Source organism: Stigmatopora argus, chromosome 11 (genome assembly GCF_051989625.1).
Source record: "Stigmatopora argus isolate UIUO_Sarg chromosome 11, RoL_Sarg_1.0, whole genome shotgun sequence".
Classification (NCBI taxonomy): Eukaryota; Metazoa; Chordata; class Actinopteri; order Syngnathiformes; family Syngnathidae; genus Stigmatopora; species Stigmatopora argus.
In genome coordinates, this window is record NC_135397.1 from 3,590,582 (window position 1) to 3,615,182 (window position 24,601).

A 24,601-nucleotide genomic window follows, 5' to 3' on the forward strand; every position below is an offset into this window, starting at 1 on the left:
ACCTCGCTAGGATGTGAACCCGGAAATGCTTAGTGGGCGATTGTTGTGGAAGGTTTGAGAATATTCTCTGCGTTTCTCAAAAGTAATACTCGGTTGAAAATAGTTTTTTAGGGGGAGAATGTGTAATATATTTATCCTTTCAGAAAATTTTAGAAGTATTTAATTATTATTTGAAATAATTAATCCTTATTAAAGGTCTATTTCAGCCTTCTGTTGATTGGCTGAAAGGAGGGGGGGTGTTTGTGGGCGTGGCATACATCAGCTGACCGCTGCATTCTAACAATCAGCTGTTGTTTGACCACCACAGAATCGTACGACGAAAAATACTCCGTTTGTAAGGCAAAGAGAAAATATGAGACGTGTTTGTGTGAACTAAGATGGCGAGCTGGAAGAGTCGTGTACGTTCTCGACTACAACTTAGAGATCAGAGAGAGAAACATCCATTCGAAGGCGTATATACAATCTGTATGATTCATCAATTTCTATTTCAAGTATTCATTCCTTCATTCTAATTGACTTAACCTCTCCCCATCTTTTAGTGTCTCAGTTTGAAGACCGTTTTGATAGTCGCCAGCAGTTTGTAGAAGATATCCAGGCAGGAAGGTTAGAAATGTCTTCTTTTATTTTGTTGCACACAAAAAATGTCAAGATTTTCTAAGTTAAATGTCAATAATTCCTTACCACAGCACAGAAGATGGGGTTAAAGTTCAGAACGTCAGATTACTTCAGCTCGGCCTCAGAGAAAGTGAGCATTTGGCAGAAAAGGTATGAAAACTGTTTATGATTTTGGACCTGCGGAACATGTACATTGTGTATCCTGATTTTTATGTCTTTTAAGCTCTCTCAGACCGTCTCCGATTTGACCACTGTAATGCATTTCAAAGATGCCGAACTACAGCATTGGCAGTCACGGTAAGAATGACCTTTGAACGATGATTCTTGCCCTGTATCTTATCACTTGTGGTTCCAGAACAGACATTTGGGGTCCCCAGCTTTTTTAAATGTCTTCTTTTTAATAGTTGTAAGTTGTGTTTATAGCATGCAACTTCACGTGTACTGATCATGACATTTCAACGTCCTTTCCTGCAAGTAAGAATTATTCGTTTAATCTTTGATACCTCAGTGAGATCCGTCAAAACCTTGTGGTCCGAGAATATACCCTTGCGGTACACCAAATGTACTTTACGTGAGTGTACAAGCAAGTAGTGTTTCAATATATTCAACGGTTTAGCTTTCTTTACAGATTCAATTTCCTTCTACTGTTGTGTCTCTTAACAAGACCCCTGCAGTACACCACATGAGTTTTAAATGCTTTTGCACTCATTCACATCAAATATGAACTTTCTCCAATTCAGTATGTCGCACCACCGCCAAGAGGCTCTGACTCTGGCTAAAGCAAGTAATGCCCTGAAGGACATCATTCACCGACACGAGTATACCATCGAGCATCAGACTAAAGAGCTAGCCGCCTTGCACAAGGAGCAGTGCGAACTGAAGGCCGCGCTGTCGGAGGCCAGGAGGGAGAAGGAGGATCTCTTGCGGAGGTGGCTGGAGGAGAAAAAGCAGGAAGCAGACAGGATGAATAAGTACAACGTGGCGCAAGAGAGGTACGTGGTAAAGTGTTTGACGGTGGTCTGAAAGTTTCTCAGACTCATCGGACGACTGTCTCCAGGTGGCATCGGGTGGCCAGCCACTTGAGGAGGCACGTGTGCAGAAATGGGAAAATAAACAGCCAGACTTTTCCCAGCAGTTCTTGAAAGTGATGCAGAAAGGTCTTAATCATGGTGGATCAGCCTTTACTACGTCAGACTCTCGGTCAAGAAATTCCAGGATGCTTGTCCGCATATTTTAGCTTCTTCCAACGTACAAAACAATTCATGCTTGGTCAGTTTATCAAGGAGTTCAAGTAACAGTAATTTCCTAAAGCAGTTAATGTAATGCAAACATAATGACACATACATCATCAAGTTATGTAAATATTAGAACATTGCAAGCCGTGTAATACATTGATGTATATGTCATCAAAGTACCTTGTTTCACCTTATTACACGCTTGATGATGTCACAGTATGTCAGCCTTTTGTTAGACCTGCTCCAGTGTTATTTGCAAATAAACTGCCATTTTCTAAGGTAATGTTTAATTGAATTGTTTCTTGGCTATGAAATAACTTTTTTTGTATTTAGAAAATTGACTTTGAACCATGTTTTAAAATAACTCGTTCGTTTGCAAATCTTTAAATGATCGTGTTGGATATAATTGGCTACTGTTTTGGGAATTGTTGAAATAAATTAACAGTTTTGCATCATTTATTTTATGCTGTCATGTTGGCTTTTCTTAAATCAAATCTCAGTTCCTTGTCATTTTTTTTTCTTTGGTAAAATGATAAAGTAGACACTGTAGTCCTAATTTCTCTGCTCCCTTGGTATTTTAGTTCCTCACCACGGTGACCGTGAGAGCATATAATGCTTGTTGAATGCACAGTTTCCATAGTCACTAGCACGTGTGTGTGTGTTTGTGTGTAGATTTCCATTTCTGCAGTGAAGTTACCGTCCAAGTATGACAACATGGTAAAAGGCGGCAAGCGTTATTCCCCAACATGCTTTGATGGCAACTGGGTAAGAAAATGTTTTCGTCTTGAAGTCCACTCCCCTGTGCATAAATGTATTGAAAGCCATTTTTTGCAAAATTGTACATTTCTAGCAACACTAAAAAAATGGATGTTTGACTCTTTCAGTTCCCTCATCCCGACCCTCCACCGAACGAGGGGAGGAATCGCGAAGCGTCTACAAGCACGGGCAGGATGCTGACCCAAGTTCCCCCACATTTGCCGCAAGCTTATGACTTTGATCGCTTTACCAAGACGAGACCGGAGCAAGTATGTGCATCTGGAGCCATCAAAGCCAAATGTTGATAGATTTTTAGAGAAACATTGATGGCTATTACAGTGAAAGCACCAGGGCGTTTACTCTATTTTCATATTTCTATGGTGGCTTTGTTTGTTTTAGAAATCCAGGGCGTATTCCGCCTCACAGTGTAACAACAAGCTTTCCTTCAAGGATAATATCGTTGTCTTTGATGAGGCGAGTATCCCCCCGACAGAACGTCTGATCTAAGAAAGCCCGTTTTCCCCTTGAAATCCAATTTTGCGTTTGACCCCATCAGGGCGCGGGCCGCCGAAAGTGTAAAGAGGAGATCAATCAACACAGGTCTCACCTTTGCCTGTGCCAGCATGATGTCAAATGCAGCACGGAGAAAAACTCGGTCTACGGGGCCGACTTTACCACACAGCCCCGTGTGGAACCCACCGAGGAACGGCGCTTTCCACGCGACCACCAGAAGAAGAGTGCGGTGGCGCCACTTGATGGTGGAGACTTCATGTGGTTTGGGCAAGCCTCCAATGATGACTATGATAGTTTGGAAGTGCTGGGCTTCGCCAATCTTAATGCAGGTACCAGACCTCTCTGTAAGAAGCAGTAGTGGGCTATTAATGCAACCACAGTATGACAGCGCATAACAACTATATCGTCTAATGGTGTTGAGAATCAGTATTTAAAGGAATAAATGAATGTCGTACTTACCAGAGATAAATATATATACAGTGAAACTACCATTTGGTATATTTAGTAGCATGGTAAACAAGGTAGTAGATTATGGAGGAGAATAAGGGCCAACAAAGGAAAGATGACCAAGATTTTGACTTCAATGTGAGAATTTTGATTGTATTCAGAATTCTGATGATAAAGTTAGAACCTCAGACACCTTTTTTTCTTCATAATTGAGGTAAAAACTCAAGTGACGCGATGAATACGGGATTTTAAGCATCCATATCGGGCCTCAATAAGGCATTCAAACACACTGTTCCAAAGCAGTTCAAATCCTCAGCAGCAGAGGGTAGCAGCTCAGTTTCAGATAGACTAGGAGTTAAAATGAATACTCAATAGGGTTTTATTTAAAATACATTTTGAAGAAACCTGCCTGTAGGCAGTGATCTATCCATTCATCAGTTCAAATGAGAACATGTAAAATGAGAAAATTTATTTCCAAGGACAGGATGCGTGGGAGACAATTGGACAAAAGCACTTTTGGGAGACCCACACTCTACCGCACTAAAAGTGGATTTTTTTGCACAATAACTGCTTGTACGTTAGCCTTCATTGGGGGAAGCTTGCAAAGAAAATATATAGTGTAGCATTTTGTCACCTACTCTTTCAGGAGTTAGACTGCACCCAAAACTCAGGCGATTTCAACTGTTTAGACAAAGACAACAGGGTTGACTAAATGTTCACTCTGGAAGGAAATTTCAAATTTTTGCAACTATTGCCGCGTAAACAGCCTCTGGGTTACAGAAAATAATCAATCGCTTGAGTTATTTTGCAACAGTCAGCAACTGGAAAGCCATGTTTACCTAATGCCAAATTCAGTGTGTGATTACTGTGTTGTAGGCAGTCATGTAGGACTCTAACAACATTATATTGAGCTGTCTAATAGCTTTCCCCTTTCAGACAGTTAAATAAGGTAGTCCAAATGTTTCATCATATAAAGAAAGGGACAGCTTTTAACACCGAACAAGGCCTTTCAGGAAGGAGAACATTAGATGATGTTTGTGAGTGTGCGCTGAGCATCATGTGTATTGTGTCAAGAGGCAAAATGGCGAGCTTATGTCAACACATTTACCTTGCGGAATATCAAACCTCCTCCCAAGGACACGAGACGCTACAAGCCGGTAAACAAGCACAGGGAGCACCAAAGCTTTGCACCTCATGAATATGAAACGAGACGGGGCGCTAAATCTACACACACACACTCTCCATTCTTAGCACTCGCTGTGATTTATTTATTCGCGAGTGGGTTTGTGTGCGTATTCTTTGATGTGTTGAGCAGAGGGCTCTGGCACCTGTTTGAGGAGGGGGAAATATTAAGAACTGGATTTGCCAATTGCCTTATCTAAAAGAGAAGGCCAACTCTAAAATTGGGGAGATACACCGGTAAACAAGTTGAAGAATTTGCCGAGTTTATTTCCAGCAGATGAGCCCCGATAATCTCGAAAGACCGACCCTGCAGTATGATGCATGCCAATTAGCTTTTAGGTTGTGGCCATAATTAGGGTACATTAGAGAGCTGTTGCAAGCAAAGAGCAGACAAGCTACTGCATTCCATTAGGAATGTTACCTGACATTTTGAAGGAGGATAGATGGACTTGTCACAGAGAGTTGATGGAGATTGGATTGGATAAATGCAATTTAAAGATTAATAATGCGTCAAATGCGCCAATTTATATAATTCTGCTTTCAAGACCATTGACCTTTTTTTAGATGTCCTTTACAACAGCGGACCCCCAACCTTTTTCTCCCAAATAACATTTTAGCATCTAACATAAGGTCTTATGAAACATGAGTAGCTTACTTAAAGCGATGACATCACATAAAGAAGCTATCATTAGATATTAATACACTATCCAATACTCCCAATAAGCAAGGTGCACGGGGGCATTTGCTGGCAGCGAGTGTGCGGGTTTTTTCCAGTGTGTACTCAAGTCCTTCAGATTGAGCAGCCGCTTCATGAGCTTCTACTCTCAAGTCCGAGAATCGTGTTGCATTTTAAAAAGGTCAAATGCTTGCATTTACGCCAGAAGGAATTGTGAGGGGAGAATTAATGTCCCTCGCTGCAGAAATGCTATAAATGTTTGTTCGCCGATGATCTTCTATGTGTTCACACTATAAATGAAAATGGGATTTTTTTGTAGTTATAGTCAGTTGGAGCCTTCAGTATGAAAATTTAAATCATCTACATATATCATCCATGTGTATCTTTTGTCATCTTGATTCAAAATAGAAGTAGTTTTTTTTCATTCATAGCCTACTATGCTGCAAATATACCTCACATTACTACATACTGCATCACATAATGTTTTTTGTGAGGTATCTTCCAGGGCCCGGCCCAGCGACTGAGTGGTTAGCGCGTTGGCCTCACGGTGGTGGTCCTGGGTTCAAATCCAGGTATGCATGTTTTACCCGGGCCTGCGTGGGTTTTCTCCAGGTACTCCGGTTTCCTCTCGCATTCCAAAGACATGCATGGTAGGCTGATTGGACACTCTAAATTGCCCCTAGAATGGTTGTTTGTCTCCTTGTGCCCTCTGATTGGCTGGCCACTAATTCTGCTGGGATGGGCTCCAGCACCCCCCCCCCCCCCCCCCCCCGCGACGACTCTAGTGAAGATAAAGCAGTTCAGAAAATGAGATGAGATCTTCCAGGGCAGAGGTGTGCAAACTTTTTTTAAGTCCATACAGTCCCAACCAAAATATTTTTATAGAAGTTAATTTATGTAAAACAAAACACTGACATTATACAGTGTCTTTATTTTAAACATGTTAACTTAATTTTGATAGCAATAAAACTTTTGTTGTTATTAAATACTACACAATTTGAAGTAATTTGAATTCCTGGATAAACCTACCAGCCTGCTAACATTCGTGCTACTTGAAGAAAACAATTGATTGCAAAAGTAAAGAAAGTCAAAGAAACGTCTTGTTTTTCTCGTGTAGTATTTTATTTTTTACAGTTGACAATGTTGCGCTGTTGAGTGCGTGTGCGTGTGCGTCTTTTACTCGTGAGCCAATGGCTCCGCCTTATTGACAAAGCGACAGAGGAAGAGGAAGGAGGGGGAGACGCACCTCTCAATCCTGGCAGGAGAGACGGAAGAAGAAGAAGAACAAGAAGAAGAAGAAGACGAAGAAGGAGAAGAAGAAGAAGAGGAGGAGGAGCAGGATATTGTTTACTCGCCATTCAAGTCATCAACGGGACGCATTCCAGGCTCCTTTTAAGCGTCCACTTCGCCGCTAGCGATCGGGATAAGTTTCTGTTGACATTCCTCAAAAGGTGGATTATGATTCAAATCCGAGCCGATTTGAAATGCGCCTAGCCTGCGATGCTGCTTCCGGATTCAACGCTTTCACCCGCACTCATCATCCAACAGGAGGTAGGAATCGATTCTATCGTTTGTTGTTAAGATCTGCGATTCAACGTACTAGCCGCGCTGTGTATAGTTGTTTTTTCAAGGGAGTTTCCCCCTCACGAGATGTGGGAGGTGGGTACCCCACTACTTTTTTTGTTGGATTCACTACTTTCTTTGCGTGGGTGACAGGGAGCAGTTTATGCACGTGGGATTAAAACGCAAGCATACAAAAAAGTTGGCCATCTCTAAATTGATCAGCAGTGTGGATTCATTTTTAATGGTTGTGAGTGGGAAACTCTTTGCATTCTTGGTTTTATTGTTGCACTGGAGGCTCCAGTTTAAAAAAAAAAGAAGAAAAAAAACTCCTCAAGGAGGGAGGCTGTGCTATTGTCTGGACGCCGGAGGGGTGGAGATTGAGGCCGCATGCAGATGTGCTGCAAGGCAAAGGACATCTGCTCTCCCCTTCAGGGCATTGTCACAAGGCAGTTGGAATTTAGGGTGTATTTTCACATGGGAAAGTTCAAGTTGTTGGGTTTTTCTTAAAGGGGATCGTAGACAGACAATGATTTGCTTTCAGATTAACCTGCACAAATGACAGGAGTGCCCACGCATGCCGTATCATCAACTCAGATTGACCTCATCAGGGAGTATATGCATGAGTAAAAATGTAATCATATGTATTAAAGTGGGCCCGGTCACGTACTTTTGCACCTGATTGGTGAATCGGCCGATATCGAGGTCTGATTTGATATCTTAGTAATGAATTTACTGACCTTTTTGTTGAACTTGCTCCTAAACTTGTTATATTTATTTGAACTGTGAATGCGGGCATTGACTGATCATGTTTAATTGCTATTATTATTGCATATTTTCTGTCAACAGCATCCCGGGTAACATTACTAACCACGTCATGATTAAATAGTAAACAATTTGAAATGACGGTCTGGATTTGCTATTTTAAAATTCCACGTGCCCTCCGCTGTCATCGTTGACTGGGATTTTCCAAGCGCCTTCAATCCACTTTGGAGCACTGATCCCCCTCCTCATCTGCCGTCCCCGTTGGGGGTAGAACTTCCTCTGGCGTCCCCACGGATCCCTCGTGTTCTAAAATGAATGCTGCAAACACAACGTGCGTTCCTGTCAAGCCTTTCGATGTCTCACGGGAAGGAAAATACTAAATCAAAGAGTGCTTTATTGACAAGCGCACTGTCAAAGGACTTGATTAATTGATTATTTAATTGCTTGTGGAAATAGACCCCTTAGAGCTTCACTGGCTTTTCCCATTTTACAATGATTTATACGCTGGAACACTTGGAGGAAAGCCCAAATTTACAAAAGAAAATAAAGGAATGCTTGGATCCGTTCAGTCAGAGTTGTCTGTCTTTCTCTATATTTACTGCGTAATTGGCTGGCGACCAGTTCCTCGTGTCGTCTCTTCAAAGTCAGCTGGGAAATGTTCCAGTTCTCATTGACAATGAACAAAATAAGTGAAATCGAAAATTAATGCATGATCCTCGGATGAATCGATTCTTTGTTGTTTTTGATACAGACCCGCAGTTCTGTTGCTAATGAAAATTACGATTGCTCATACTTGGTGCAGATTCTTGATTTATACTTGCCAATGGGGAATCTTCATTTATGAGTTGTTTGTTTGTTACCAAAACTTTAGCTTTAAGAGCAGATTAAGGGCCAAACTGATTTTAGTTTTAACCGCAAACAGAATTCCTGGTTGCGATCCAAATTAGGATTGTTTGGCCTGGGTAAATAAAGGGTTATGTTTTATTATGTAATACTGCAATTACCGCTGCCATTCATCCAGTTCAGCCCGTTCCAAATGACACTGATCATTTACCGACACTGAGAAGCGGATTTTCACTGTGAGCTTTGTCGTCTCAAATGGTTGTACTGTGAACGCTTTTACACCTCTCTGAGCTCCCGTGATATCTTCACATTTCAAGCGTAAGACACTTCAAACATTTTTGTGTGCCGAGTGGATTTGGCGCCCTCCGCAAATGCTCGCCAGCTGTACCCCCCTCCTAATTTTTCTCGCTCTGAAGATTGGGCGGGGTGGATGTGGCCAGAAGCAGGTGTTTGATTCTCCTCAGTGATAAAAGACGGGTGGATGCTGTGATCTTCTCGTCTGTGTTGGGCGCCGGGGAGGCTCTGGCGGTGGGAATGAGCCAAAATGTTCAAGGGAAACTATTCATCCTAGCGTAGTAAAACCCATTTGTCTCTGAGCTGTTGTTTGCTCTTCCCGTATTTCACAAAATTGAACCCACAGTGATATATATATATATATATGGAAAGTTGTTAGTTCTGCTATTTTGATGACGTGGGAAAGTCGGCATTGATCATCTGGTGGCGTCAATGGCTCGTTTAAACTCAATGTCTGCACAAATGAGGTTTGAATAAGATTGGCATTAAGAAAAGTTTGCTTAAAAGAGGATAATTTTACATTTATTTTGTTTGGTCAGAATTGAAAATACTCATTTTAGACTGAAGTGTCAGCAGGCATGAAAAGTTACACTGTAGTGCTGAAAATCACAACTAGTATAATGTAGTATGACCGCTAAAAACTGATTTTTGTGGTATGCTTTATATTATATTTCATCTCTATTAGTCACAGACACCCCCGCTGTCTTTTTTTCTCAATCAAAGACATTTTTTTTTCAGTTTTCTGGAATGTAGCATTACACAGAAGCAATAGCTTTGTAGTTTGCCGTGTCCCTTTGAGAGCCATTTCCCCAAATTTGCATTTACAGGATGCAAAAACGGCCTGTTATCCGCGTTCATTTACAATCACTGTAGCGTAATTGCCCCTGTAAAGGCCCCACATTTTTGATCATTATTAGTCCAACAGCAACTAATGGCGGAGTCGTAAATGTGCATTTTTGCACATGATTAACTCACTACGACTGGTCGGGATGGGATGTAGATTTTTACTCTTCCTGGTTTAAGACAGGTGGAGTTTGCTCCAGCCACTTAATAAACTCCCACGTGTTCCTCGTTAACAACGAGCCATTTCCCTCCAAAGTGCTACTAATGGCTTGCATTAACGTCGAGGCCGGTGGTGGACGAGTCGAAAACGGAGGGACGCTGCGCCTGAATGCATCTCTCGTTCACAATGAGGGGTGAAGCATTGTGAGGAATTGCCTAATACTGATAATCTACTCATGGTAGAATGTTACCGATTTGGAGGATGTACAGAGACTAAGGGGCCTTGCACACGGTAATGCGCAAAGACATTTCCATAGAGGCCTATTGGTGTTTTGGGTGCTTTAAATTTGGCAGTGAAGGGAGATGATTGTGACAGTGAAATTTCCCAAATACGGGATGAATAAAGTAATCTGATCTAATCTAATCTAATGATTGTCATGCAAACGTAACCTTGGTATTGTTGCATTATTGCCACCTACTGTTCTGCAGTATGAAAGTCAGACATCAGCCAAAAGTCACTTTTGCATTGTTTAGATCAGGGGTCTCGAACTCAATTTACCTGGGGGCCGCTAGAGGCCGAGTCTGGGTGAGACTGGGCCGCATCAGGATTTCCACAAGAAAAGCACTGATAAAACATTCCAACGTTATCAAAATCTTTATTTTTTAACAAAAAATAATGAATTAAATAAATTAACTTAAAGATGAATAAAAAATAAATCAATCAGTAATACAAAACCAAATAATACTAATGAGCATACAGTAGATATACACTGGCTGGCCAAGTAGAGAAAATGAATTATTTTTATTCCGTTTCAAATGTCTGTATTCACAGCTCTTTAACCTTTAACTTTCTGAACTTGAATGGAACATTGAACATGAAATATTCTGAACACGGCTTCTCTTGCCTACTCCTTGCTGCTAGAGACCTGGCAGCGCTTCTCACATAGTCACATTTGGCTTGAGGGAGGAAGCAGTGGAGACCCTCAGTAGAGCTTGAAGATGCTCATCAGTAAGTCTGGACCTGTACTTGGACTTATTGAAGTTCAAGGTGGAGAAGAGCTTCTCACACAAGTATGTGCTCCCAAAAAGGCACATGGTCCCCTTGAACCTTCGGGAAAGTTCAGGGAAGCTGGGGGTCAACTCTCTCAAAAATTGCCCAAGCTTGTCTGCTTCTCCACTCACCTCCCTGAACTTGGCTTTGAGTGCAGAGTTGCACTGCAGGTCAATGAGCTCCATTTGAAGCTCAGGAGGGGCATCTTGCACATCAAAGGAGAAGGGGTCCGCAAAAATTTGAAATGTGGCTTTGTGTGTCTTGAAGTCTGCAAATCTGTGATCAAATTCCTCCTGTAGCTTGGAAATGGCCTCAACATACTTCTCACCACTGAATGGTGTGCCTGCATCCACGAGAGCTTGCATGCTGGGAAATGGCAAAGGTTTGTCTGAGAGAGCTGGGCTTTCCATAACACAAGTTTAGTGCAGAATGCTCTCACGTTGTCATAGGCAGCACTGACAAGTTGCCCCTGGCCTTGTAGCTTCTTGTTCAGTACATTAAGCTCATGTGTGATATCAACAAGAAAAGCCAAGTCCATGAGCCATTTGGGATCACTTAGCACAGGATCAATCAACTCACAAACGGCGTAGCTAGCTTTGACTGCTGCATTACTGTCTTTGGTAGCCTTCTTGAAGAAATCCTGTTGCCTCAGAAGACGTGTTTTAAGACTGGCAACCTGGTTGGCTCTCTCATCTCCTTGGTATTTTTCGTACTCCTCAGTATGTCTCGTAGTACAATTACGTTTCAAATTGTATTCCTTGTGCACCGCAACTTTTTCAGTGTAAATGAGACACGTCGGGGTGCCCCTGTGTTCAACAAAGAAATATTGCACTCCCCACTTTTCTTGAAACTGTCTGTGCTCATCACCGACCTTTCTCTTCACGGCAGGCTTTGAAAGAGACATCTCTGGGGCTCTGTAATATGTTTTTCCACTTGGAATGAGTCTCGGGTTGATCTTTCACATTCAGTCGCGCGGGTTTGTGGCGCATGTGCACTTTCGCTCTCCGTTTCAATCGCGGAGATGGCTACAGACACTGACACAGGCTGGATCACGGCTCATAGCGCCTCATTCAGTTCTATGCTGAGAGCAGCGGAGGAGTGTGCGCGCCGAGCGGAGTGATCGGCCTCACGGCTTCTTCTCCGCCCAGCTGATTGGAGGAATGAATGAGTGAGTGAGCGAGGCACTGGACAGCCCGGCCGATGTCCCGCCCTCCAGAGCCGTATACCTCACCGTGATTAGTTCATTCAGCTCCGAACCAAAGTTCCCTCTAATTTTTTGTTGGTCTGAGCAGAAAGACAACCTCCCTGAGCGCACTGAGTACCAGTGTGAGCGACATCATCGGTACTCGGATGATTCGCCTAAAGACGTTTCGCCGATGGACGTTTGACAGACAGAAGGTCGCCGAATGGACGTTCCACCGAATGTTCATTCGGCCGAACGGAGGTTTCGCCGAAACGGGATTCGAACGCTCGCCCCGCCGGATCGTGTGTGTACAAGTTTTTCAACCTCGGCCCGCGGGCCATATACGGCTCGTTAGGATTTTTAATCCGGCCCGCCGCCGGTGTTGTCCAAATTATAGTAAAAATCAATGTTCGTCTACCATCAATGGCAGCCCGGGAATAAGCACTCTTGGGCGGGCATGGCAGTCCGGGAATAAGCACTCTTGGGCAGGCAGATGTAGCAGAACCGAGCCGTAAAATGACAGCAATCGGGTCAAATCCATCCTAAAACAGCATTTAATGATTAAATACAAATACTGGATGATATCGCGATGGAGGCAAAAAAACGTCTATAGACGTCCATTCGCCAAACGGCTCAAAATGCTCTCAAATTCGGTCAAATCCAGCTGAAAACAGCGTTTAATGATTAAATACAAATACTAGTATTTGTATTTAATCATTAAACTAACAAATACTAGTACGACCTGTCCGTCTGTCAAACGTCCGTCGGCGAAACGTCTTTAGGCGAATCATCCGGTCACGACATCATCATTGCTCGCTATGGGCATACCAGTATCACACCTGCCACAAGCAGGTGCATGTCAATGTTCCCTCTAATTTTTCATGTAAAACATGCTGTAAAACACGAAAAACATGAGTGGACAGAGCTACTGCCACTGGCTGCCACTTAAACGGCGCCATCATGGGGAAAGGGGTTAAAAAAAAAAAAAAAAAATTTAAAAAAAAAAAAGATTTTTTTTTTTACTGCGCGCCATATGATTGCTACTGCGCAGAGAAGACGAGAGTAGTGCGCAATTGCGCACGCGCGCAGCTTAGAGGGAACATTGCTCCGAACACAAGTGTCATTCATATCAATTTTGCGGGCCGCACGAACATTAATCTTTCATATTAAGACGGGGGCCGCAAATTATCGTCCCGAGGGCCGCAGTTGGCCCGCGGGCCGCAAGTTTGAGACCCCTGGTTTAGATCAAGGGTGTCAGACTCGGGTTGTTCGCGGGCCGCTTTAACGTCAACTTGATTTCACTTTGTTATATATTTAGATTTTTTTTTTTATATATAAATGGATTAAAAGAACTGGATTAAAAGCCCTGAATATTCAGTTTTTTATAGATCTTAAACAATGTTTATTTGAGCTTTTTTAAAATATATTTTTAGAAAATACAAAATGATTTTTGAACTAAAACAGAAAAAAATGATTACAAAATTACAATTATTGATTTAAAAGGGGGAACATCAGGAAATTTAATATACATCTATACTCTTCATTTTAATTTTATCCTAAAACAGAAAGTTGGCACTCATGATTTACTTTCCTGGGCCACACAAAATGATGCGGTGGGCCAGATTTGGCCCACGGGCCGCCACTTTGACACACGTGGTTTAGATGATGACGACAGGTTGTCAAAATAGGATTTTTTTTTATTGTTACTTTTTATTTTGGGTAGAACTTTTATCTTGTAGCATTCAATCTTGTTTTGGTTTATTTATCAAGAAAAGAACTCAGAGAGATAAACTAAGTCATGTACACAATGCCAAATGACAGCGTTTTTCACTGCATATAGCTTGAACGACATCGTTTGTGTGGGTGGCCAGTAAAAGCATTTGCATGCATATTGTTTCATTCACCGCACTGTTATTATGTGTTTTGTTCCTTCCTTCCTGCCCACTCTCTCCTGTCTGAGCCCCTCAAGAGCGAGGTGGCATGAGGAGGTGGAGGAAGAGGAGGAGGAAGGCTGGCATTGTCTCCACACCAGTGTCTATTTCAACGCCACGGACATGTGCTTATGTCAGGCGGATGCATCCTGCTGATGCTAATGATATTTGAAATATGAAAGAGATGTCGAAATAGGGAAGTGCATTTGGATTTTTGCGTCCGTCTCATATTGCTCAATCTTTACATTTCAGATAGTTTTCAGTACATATTTTCACGTCCCTTCCAGTCGCTCCTGCTTATAATTCTCAGACGCAGTGACCACATGAATAAACATTACACATCTTTTCTCGCCCCCAGTATTTGAACAGTTTTTCACATGTAATAAAAAAAGGTGCCAATAATAGAGTTAAGGCCACCTTGGTGCAGATTAAACCCAAAATGTGAAGGACAAACGTTAACTCCATTGACACCGATACGCGTCCAAACCATTTAAACTAAGAGCATTTGGCATGGACACCATTGTTGCCTAAAGACGCTCTTTAAATTCAACCTTTATCACTGTAACTTTGCTCTTTAAATGCCACCAGTTCATCTCCATGGTCAGCTTCAATCTCCCCCGTTATTTGTCTTTTTTTTAATGCAGTATAAGTGTCTCTTTGCCTTACATAAGCATTGGCACGTGTCCAACAAGGTAATCTGGCAGATGTCCACGTAAGCGTTGGACTCCCGAACTACGCCGTTAAGTCTGTCGTTGATTGAAATTAACGTATTAGAGTACGCGACGGGGTGTCAACATTTTTCATCGCTCCTCATCAACAGCGCGATATTAAACAGCCCAATTATCTTTTCATTGTTGTCGGCAAAGTGGGCGACAGCCCCGATGCTTTTATTTGAGGATATTTTATCACCTCAGCGGAGTCGGTTATGAATATGCATATTAGCGCTAGGCTTCACTCTTTGATTCTCATTACCGTCGCAGCGGGACGGTCGACGTTTTCGGCTCGTCAGCGTGTTCGTACAAAGACGCGTGTGATTTTGCAGACGTTTGAAGATGTTTGATCCCTGATCCTGAACAAAGAAGATTTGGGTGGGTTAATGTTCCACTGATCCTGGTTCCGCTCGTTCGCTCGCTCGCTCGCGTCGGGGGAGAATAAAATAAAGTTTGAACGTGTTAACTTGTGATTGCTTCCCGACAGCTTACCCGTAGATGATGCTTTAATTAGTCGTCCTAATGGGATTTGTTCCAGTACAAATATCATGATGAAATGGCATGGGTTTTGTTTCTGGTTTACTATACCACTGCTTTAATATACGAACCAAAATGTATGTGATTAGATACAATTGTTAAGTTAAGAATAGGGATTTATTTTCACCTGACTCTGTTTTCAAAGAGACATGTTGCACATAACTGTTTCTTTCTTTAATGTTCCAAAAGGATAATAATGCACTATATAATACTTGAACTCCAATTTTTAAGTGGATTCTTTCGGAGATTCAGTAAAACATATTTATTAAGTTGAGTACTTATTTATTGATTATTTACTTATTATTATTATTATTTATTGCTTATATATCAGTTTGTTTGTTTGTTGTTGTTATTTTTGCAGCTCCCTACCAATGTTCCCTCTAAGCTGCGCGCGTGCGCAATTGCCCACTATTCTCGTCTTCTCTGCGCACAGCAAATCATATGGAGCGCACAAAATAAAATCCCAATTTTTTTATGTTTGTTTTTAGCTGTGAGGCCGACGCGTGAACCACTCATCCGCCGGGCCGCCCACTCATAGATATTAATCATTACATTTTATTATTACTAAATTATTTATGTGTAGTAGACATGCACCTGCTTATGGCAGGTGTGATACTGGTGTGTGCCCATAGCGAGCAATGATGATGTTTTTCCACACCAGTACTCAGTGTGCTCAGGGAGGTTGTCTTTCTGCCCAGACAAAAAATTAGAGGGAACATTGCTCCCTACTTATAATTGTGACCACTTATTTATTGATTATTTATTTATTGTTTGTTCGTTGTTGTTTTTGCACTTTGTGGTGAATCTTTAAATCTCATACTTGTATAATGAGAATAAAAAGCATTCAATTCAATAATCTCAATGATCGGAATCGCAAAATTCAATTCTCGTCATTTGTGTTTAGACTTGCGGGTATATCTGTTAACCACTTCTGGGTTAAAGTGTCCATCTTAAGACATGCCTGTGTTTGATAAAGACTTACTGAAGCAATTCCTTTTTCCTTTTGGCACCAGCACAAATCCTTCACGTTAACATTCCTGCCTCATTTTCTTGTATCTCACGTCGTAAGACTGTCCAGAGGGGGACGAATAAGAAAGTGTTTTTACTTGACGGTTGCACTGCAAGGTGAAATGATGATAAACTTGAACTTTTCAGGTCCTCTGAGCCCAAAGGCGAGGTTTGAACTACCGGAACGTTTCAAACAACTCCCAGAACACATTTATTTTTCTCCCTTTTCTCCATTGCTTATGTCTCATCCCTGACCTTTCTTTTTTTTCTGCTGCTAAGCTCTCTCTTAACCATCTTTTTTTTCTCCTTGTAGTTAAGATGCCTTTGCCTTTGTATCTTATTTTTTTTTCTTCCCTTAGTATCGTTCCTGTGTCTAGCTTGCAGGTGGCCTAGCTATACGCGGACGCTTCTTTTGTTTCGTCTCCGGTGAATAGAACCTGGCCTTGGAAATGTGTTACTTGTCTGATAAACACGACATTCTTTGCTTAAAATGCTTTTCCTTTCTGAGCTTACTTAGTGAAATGATGTCTTAAAGCAGGGGTGTCGGACTCAGTTTGGTTCGCGAGGCCACATTCATGCCAATTAGATCTCGTGTGGGCCGGACCAATATTTGGATTTTTTTATATAAATGGATTAAAAGAACTGGATTAAAAGCCCTGAATATTTAGTTTTTTTATAGATCTAAAACTGTTTGTTTTAGCTTTTTTTAAATACATTTTTAGAAAATACAAAATGATTTTTGAACTAAAAACAGAAAAAAATGATTAAAAAATTACAATTATTGATTTAAAAGGGGGAAAATCAGGAAATTTAATGTACATCTATACTCTTCATTTTAATTTGATCCTAAAACAGAAAGTCGGCACTCATGATTTACTTTCCCGGGCCACACAAAATGATGCAGCGGGCCAGATTTGGCCCCCGGGCCGCCACTTTGACTCATGTCTTAAAGTTGTCAGGTAAAAAGAGATGTGTGGAAGCCTGTCAGTTAATTGCACGGTAAATTTAAAATAGGGATTTATCGCCGCTGGTGCGCGTAAACAATGTTTTTATTCGTATATATTGGCACGACATTGGATTTTTTTTGGACTAACCTCACACATTGTTTTGTTTTCAGGCAATATATCGCAATAAAAATGAGTTTCCGCCCCCAACTTAGTTGGAAATGATTTATCCATGAAAAATGAACATATCATTCCCACCATTTGCATCTCTTACAAATGATCTGCTACGTTAAATGAATAGAATCAACTCTCACGTTGCCGTGCTGTGACCAAAAAAACAGAATGAGGATGTTTTTCATTAAACAAATTGCTCTTTGAGTGTTAATTATGTTTCCCTAGCATGTGTTAGGCCCTCCAGTCATGTCAACTAGTGAACCAATACTCATTCAACATGAACGCCAGCCCCTCTAATCATGACCTCTTAATTTGGCGGGCAAGAGCTTTTCCAATTTTTGCATATGCATCAGGTGCTCACGCGCTAATGCGGCGGAAAAGATCATTAAGTTCAACCATTTCAATTGATGCCCGTGACCTTCGCCGCTCGCAAATGAGGCAAACTAATAAGCCCAGCCTTATTCCGATGGGTATCCTTGGATACTATGCATTATTAGTATAATAACTGGAGTTTTAATACCTATGATGGAACACACTTCTTCAGTCTGTTTGTTTCACTAACTTGTCATTTTTAAGCCACATATTGGAATTTTGGCCGCAAATTGTGGACCTCAGCAATGTCAGACACGGCTTGACCAAGAAATATAATTCATTAGTTTAATTGAGTGGAGGGAAATCGCTGTTTAGTGACTGCAAGGTATTTATTGTGCGAGAAATAACTGCTCCCGGTTGAATTGAATGGGCGAAAAATCCATTACGCTGTCTTAAGTTATCTTTAAGATGCCCTTGTTTATTTATTTTATTTTATTTTTATATTCTGAACTTTTCTGCATACCGTTTTACATCAAATTCCTTCATTTTCTCGACAGCTAATCATGATGTTTTTTTTCTCCAATCGCATCTTTTTATTGTTTTTTTGGGGGCATTTAAGCAGACAGAAATTGATGCAATCCAATCCCCGCATTTTAACAGACTCCTATCAATACATGTAAAAACGGGCTGCCTCAATCAAAATTCCATATTTTAACCGCGTCATTCTACAATGCCAAATCATGAACACGTAGCAACCCCTAGAAGCCAAACAACACCTCCGCAGCCAATTCTAAAATATCGCAAAGCTCCCACCCCCTTTATTTAATCCCAATAAACAGCGCTGCATCGTAAGGCTTCGGCCGGCCGTCCGTGTTATTAAATGATGCTGTGGAGAAATAAATTGCCAATTACTCCGGTGGAGATTTTAATGGCAGGACTTTACTTGAGTTCATTAGAAGTAAAGAGCCGTACTGGGCCGCTAGCCTCGGCGAGATTGTCTGCAGTGTGCGATAATGTCGCCGTTACGCGGTTTGTCGGTGACTTACGCGTTATTATAAAATGTGCATTAGACAGATTCCGCTGTTAAATGGGCCGTAGTCAGCGCGTGTTTACAGTCTATGTGGAGGAAATTTTCAGGAGCTTGGACAGTCAGAAGGAGATCTATTTATTTTGTTGTTTCTCGATGATATGAGGATGTCACTATATTTTAAAAACGTAAATGCCTGTAAACTTTTTTTTAATCGAGCCTGGTTAACACTCACTGAGTCAATCTTCCTGAACATCGTCAAAGAAATGCTGCCTATTAATATGATGAAAAAAGTGATTTATTTTTATTGTAGTTATTACTTAGTCTTCTAATACTAGTGTGAGTGCAAATATTGTATAACTGTTCCAATACCAAGTATTGACATCCTCTCAGTTTTAAAATTGTCACTTATTTTAGATAGACATCTAATACATTTTCACTGGGAAGGCCGCCAGCAATAAATGTATTTATTTATTCTGAAACATGATCCCTTCCATGCCAGCCTTCACAGTTCAAACAAAATTAACTTATACCGCTGTCAACAGCAGTAAATGAGTAAGCGGTATGAAGGACAAAATAACCAAAAAGATTGATGTTTGGAACTAGATTATTAAATAAATAAACTGCTACAGCCTGAAAATCAGGTTTCTCGGTCTCTACTGTGGTGCAAAAAAACGTGATCGTGATACCTCTACTTTATTGTTACATCTTAGGTGGTGTGAAAATGATATGATGGACAGATGTGGCCATGTTGAAGTACAGCAGAAAGCATAAATCAGCAGTTTGAATGACAGCTTAACGCATCCCTGGGAGTTCTTAACTTGCTTCTTTTAAGGAGAGGCAAGAAATGTTAACGTGGGCGGCCGGCCTCACCCCGCCGCCGCCTCCATTTCTGCTACGTTGCACTTTTTGGGGCATAAATCATCACCTCTTAAGCAGCCGCTTTGAGATGTTGCTGCGGTATTCTTTTGCAACATGTTGACTAGCACAGCCTCGCTGCCACACATGATGAACTGCCTAGTGTCAACACGGTGCTGAGAGCTTGAGCCAAATCGATAGCGCGCTCTAAAGTCAGTAGCTTGTAAGCTCTGCATTGTTGGGAGGGCACCAATCATTGCAATTTAAAGTTTCAAAACACTTCTTTTGTGTTTCTCATATAAGGGAAGGAATCTCATCTCTTTTAGTTGACGTGCTTGGTAGCATATTTATTGGATTGGATTGGATAACTTTATTCATCCCGTATTCGGGAAATTTCATTGTGGCAGTAGCAAGAGGGTGATTAGACAGAACAACAAAGCAAAAGCACAAAGTACAAAGAAAATCAAAGTCAATGGGATCATTGAGAATCACCAAATCAAATCATTAAGACAGAAAAGCAGCAAAAACACAAAACGAGCAAGAGTGGATGTACTAATGTTGGATTTTTGGGGGAATTTCTTATGGAAAAAAGTAAACCATCGTGGGGTGCTAGAGCCTATCCCGGCCACACTGAACTGGTGGACTGCCAATGGCAGGATACAATGAGAGGAATGAACTCACATCTATTAGAAACATTTTGGAGAGTTCAACCCTCCCACGATGCATGTTTTGGGGATCTGGGAGGAAAGCAGAGTACCCGGAGAAAACCCACGCAGGCACGGGGACATCATACAATGACCACAATGGAAGGTTGGAACCCACCACTCAGAACTGCAAGGCGGAAGTGCTAACCACTCGTCGCATTGGCCCACAAATCCTATTCTCTGATACCAACTCCAATGTTGGAAGTTCCCTTTTTAAAGAGAAAGCGCCCGCCATCGAATGCAGAATAAGACCAGCAACGCCACCACGCTCACGTAACGTCTGAACAAATGCCACAAAAATTCCCTCCTGTTGCTTGCTCACCACTAAACATCCCAATTATAATAGCGGTTGAAGATGTCACGAGAGCTCGGGCGCGCGACAGACTGCAGCCTTCGGGAAGCGAGTGGCAGACAAACGCGTGGGAGGAAGATGAACGATACTGTACTCATCCTGCTGTGTTATTCACTCCTTTCCTTTTCCTCTCTTGATGTCTTTATTCTGCTGATGCAACCACATCCTTTCTGCTGACTAACTGACCCACATTCCCTCTTTGTTTGTGCGTGTGTGTGCATTTGTTTGCGTTTCTCTCCATCTAAGAGCCCCCCCACCCCAAAAAGACATGACTGCCTCCCGCGGGCGTTAGCGGGAACCAATTAGAAGATTGCTCTTTAGAGGCGCATCACTCATTATAAGAAAAACACCAGGGATGTCTCCTCTTTTAAATGCTTCTATTTTTGAAATACCGTATTTTGCGGACTATAAGTCAAACCAGCCAGATTTATAGTCCGGTACAAAAAGAGGAGGAAAAAAAATACTATATGTTGCACTGGAGTATTTTTGGGGAGGGCATTTTTTTAATTTCATTAGACACTAAGAACAACTCTTATATTGATTGATATATTGTATTCGTCATTTTTCAGGTACAGAAAATCACTAAACCAGGAGAATAAGCATTGGACATCTTTGGATGAGACGTTGGAGAAGAGCAACGGGAGCATGGCTTTGACCGACAAACACAAAGTAAAACGCCAGCGACTCGACAAAATTTGTGAGGGTGAGTTTATTTGAACTATTTATTTGCTCTTACTCGCCCTGCTTTCCCAAGTTGTCTCATCAGAGTTTTTGTTCATACGCAACATCCTAAAAAATTCAAATGCCCAATAAGATAACTCACAGTCGTCGTCCCTGCCCTTGCATTTCTTTAAAAAATGCCAATTTGCTTTCAATATACAAAATATAGAAGAACAAATTTATTTTGTGACCAAGATCATAACTTAATGCTCTGTATTTCAAATTAGTTTTGCCCATTAAAATTAACTGAAGGGCCATTAATCTGTTCCAGCACCCCACCAAATGCCACCATTTTTGTGCCACTCAATTACTTTGCATTGAGTTGAGCTGTGAATTTCTTCTTCATGGGTACACTTATTTAGTATATCGTATACTGCCCCTTAAATAGTATTTGATTGCATTATTGTATGTTTTGAAAAATAACAGTACCTTTGAGTGCTTTAATGGCAATTAGGAAAACCCGCAACTCATCCGATTGATTCTCTGTATATATTTGATCATAACTTCATTATTTTACGGTGGTACGCCTCCAAGACAAACCGAGCTATACCGTTTTTATTTGTCGTTACAACTTTAACAGTCCGAGTGTCGTACAAGTGTTCCGTCTGTTGTGCCTCGGAAAAGATGCCAAGATGAGTCGGATGGCAGTGAGGGAAATGTGGCAAACACCTGTCGTGGGCATCGCTTCCCTCCTCCTTCCTTATGTCTGCGCCATCTGCTTTCCCAGCATGCATTTTGGCACCGGCAGCAGCGCCGCACCTCACCCTCGCCCACCGTTGCATTTGCCTATCACTAACTTGTCGGGGGTGTTTATGTTTACAAAGTGGTTCGTCATGGTGATTCCGTTGCGTTGTAGTTGGCAAGTCAAATGGTGACAAGTAGGTTTCATAATGTGTTGCCATCAATCATATGACAGGTCGTTCATTCGGTTTAGCCATACATACGGCAATAGGAGTCATGGAAACAAATTGTGATATGATGTAATGATGTGCCATAGGATGTATTTCAGAGTTTAAAATACCTATAGCTGTGAATGTGACGTTGATAGGCAATTAAGGCACGGTGTAATGGGATTCACTCTAGTCCACTAATTGCCATTGACAATTAAGGGGTGAAAAAGGAAGCACTTACTTAAACTGTTAAGGATTTTTCAATAACAAAAAAAATGGAATCATTGGCTGGATATAGATCGTGTTTTCTTTTTGATTTTTTTTTGCCTTGGCAGTTAATGTAAGTTAAGGTAACAAAATGAGTATAATGGAAAAAATTATAGTTATGCAAATGTATTTGACACTATTGAGACAAACCTCGAAATAAATGTCTAATATTATATTTGCTCAATTTATTGCATTGGGTTATCAATTTTATTCGCTATGTAAAATACATTTAAATGGTAATTCTTTTCCAACCTTATTTTGGTGCTGCACTAATGAAAAATTGGGCTGTCAACCATCCACTGTCCTAATAAGAATAAGCAATGTAGACAATTGATAGACCGATACAAGTGAGGGGGGAAAAACAGTGTTTTCTTTCTCTGTGCTCCCCCACTCATCCTCACGTATTGGCATCCACTCTCCTATGAGGTCATCACTACCCTACCCTACACACACACACACTGGTCTTTTTCCAGTCTCCTGACTAAAATCCACTCACACCCCACTTTTGCTTTGTGGAGCAGCAGGGTGGAGCTTAAACATCACACACACACCATAGTGTCACAGTTGTGCAGCTATCTTGTGTGTGGGCTTTGATGCAGTGCTCAGGTTTCTGCACAATCGTCTTAACTTTTCCTAAATAACCTTTTCAGTATTACATTGACCTGTTGCCTCAGTAGGTCAAACAAGAGGCCGCGGGGAGTTGGATTATTGGTAGAAAAGCTGACTTGAAGGAAAATATAGACTTTGCGCTTTTGCTGATCCCGGCACGACTTCACTCTTAACTGAAAAACCCGGTGAGATTGATATTCGGCATGGGCAGTTGTATTAGCAATATGATCACATCTGGCATTCAATTTAATAGGCTTATGTTGCTGTCGTTATGTCACACTGGAGTTCACTGTCGGTGGCAGCAACCAGCAGAGGGCACAATTATATTCTCGGCTGCTTTCAGCCGGTAACGTACCAGTACAATTCCTTATGTCAAGCCTCGTGCAGGGTAGATTCCAGCTCACGTTAACTGGTATTGTCCCGATGTATGATGTCTGAAAGGAGATTTAGAGGAAAACGCAGGAATACTTTCTAGGGATGTCCCGATCCTGCTTAATTGACTTGCGATTTGATCCGATTTTCTTCAAGATTAGTTTTGCCAATACGTTTACTGATACCAATCTGAAATCAGGATTTTTAATCCACTAAAAATAATGAAACAACATGTAACCATTGAATGACAACTCATATAGTATTAAAGTGAGCCCTGGTGGTGCCGCTTACGCATGAAAGTAGTTTGAAAAGGTCTACATCACTTGTGTCAAAGTGGCGGCCCGGGGGCCAAATATGGCCCGCCGCATCATTTTGTTTGGCCCGGGAAAGTAAATAATGAGTGCCAACTTTCTGTTTTAGGATCAAATTAAAATGAAGAGTATAGATGTATATTAAATTTCCTGATTTTCCCCCTTTTTAAATCAATAATTGTAATTTTTAATCATTTTTTTTCCGTGTTTTTAGTTAAAAAATCATTTTGTAAAATCTAAATATATATATAAAAAAGCTAAAATAAACATTGTTTTAGATCTATAAAAAACGGAATACTCAGGGCTTTTAATCCAGTTCTTTTAATCCATTTATTTAAAAAAAATCTAAATATTATATCTAAAATGGTCCGGCCCACGTGAAGTCAAGTTGACGTTAAAGCGGCCCGCGAACTAACCCCAGTCTGACACCCCTGGTCTACGTGGTGTTAGCTTTTTTACAAAAACAAATGACTTTGATTAAACTCTACAAAAAATTCCCAAACCATCACTTAGTCCACAAGCGTGAAGGGCGATGTTAAAAAAAGCAGTATAGCAATGTTTACCAACTTCAATCACCCATTTTATATCCGCTTTTTAGATGCTTTCAAAGACAATTAATGTATCACTGGACTCTCATACGAAACTGCGCTGTCCACTCAACCTCTGCTAATGTATGCTTTGGTTTCGTGACAGCATAAGAGACACTATTTATTTTTTATTTTTATCGCAGCTCTGTGTTTGCTTAACTCAGCA

General features: G+C 41.2%; 3 protein-coding genes across 4 annotated transcripts in view; all 3 read left to right on the forward strand.

Annotated features, from left to right (window-relative positions):
- Positions 1 to 51: 51 nt before the first annotated feature.
- LOC144084481 (uncharacterized) lies at positions 52 to 2,309 on the forward strand. The gene is made up of 6 exons (XM_077612948.1): positions 52 to 465; positions 540 to 603; positions 687 to 765; positions 839 to 912; positions 1,356 to 1,607; positions 1,673 to 2,309. The coding sequence occupies exons 1-6, from the start codon at positions 378 to 380 to the stop codon at positions 1,755 to 1,757; spliced, it is 642 nt and encodes a 213-aa protein (XP_077469074.1). The 5' UTR covers positions 52 to 377; the 3' UTR covers positions 1,758 to 2,309.
- A 102-nt stretch (positions 2,310 to 2,411) lies between these two features.
- tex36 (testis expressed 36) lies at positions 2,412 to 3,555 on the forward strand. Its single transcript, XM_077612949.1, has 4 exons — positions 2,412 to 2,615; positions 2,735 to 2,875; positions 3,006 to 3,080; positions 3,163 to 3,555. Exons 1-4 carry the CDS (start codon positions 2,565 to 2,567, stop codon positions 3,475 to 3,477), a joined length of 582 nt encoding a protein of 193 aa, XP_077469075.1. The 5' UTR covers positions 2,412 to 2,564; the 3' UTR covers positions 3,478 to 3,555.
- A 3,121-nt stretch (positions 3,556 to 6,676) lies between these two features.
- Positions 6,677 to 24,601, forward strand: part of ctbp2a (C-terminal binding protein 2a) — a 38,038-nt gene continuing 20,113 nt past the window's right edge. For both annotated transcript variants that reach the window (XM_077613190.1, XM_077613192.1), the window contains exons 1-2: positions 6,677 to 6,975; positions 21,249 to 21,382. In XM_077613190.1, the coding sequence (XP_077469316.1) occupies positions 21,325 to 21,382 (58 nt within the window). In that variant the 5' untranslated portion in view covers positions 6,677 to 6,975; positions 21,249 to 21,324. The remainder of the gene's footprint in view (positions 6,976 to 21,248; positions 21,383 to 24,601) is intronic.

Bases quoted from the DNA above. Each gene is read 5' to 3' on its own strand.
- LOC144084481 (XM_077612948.1), top strand. From the start codon at position 378: ATGGCGAGCTGGAAGAGTCGTGTACGTTCTCGACTACAACTTAGAGAT. The intron at 466-539 runs GTATGATTCATC...CCCATCTTTTAG, and splicing joins CGAAGGCGTATATACAATCT to TGTCTCAGTTTGAAGACCGT. The intron at 766-838 runs GTATGAAAACTG...ATGTCTTTTAAG, and splicing joins GTGAGCATTTGGCAGAAAAG to CTCTCTCAGACCGTCTCCGA.
- tex36 (XM_077612949.1), top strand. From the start codon at position 2,565: ATGGTAAAAGGCGGCAAGCGTTATTCCCCAACATGCTTTGATGGCAAC. The intron at 2,616-2,734 runs GTAAGAAAATGT...TGACTCTTTCAG, and splicing joins CATGCTTTGATGGCAACTGG to TTCCCTCATCCCGACCCTCC. The intron at 2,876-3,005 runs GTATGTGCATCT...TGTTTGTTTTAG, and splicing joins CCAAGACGAGACCGGAGCAA to AAATCCAGGGCGTATTCCGC.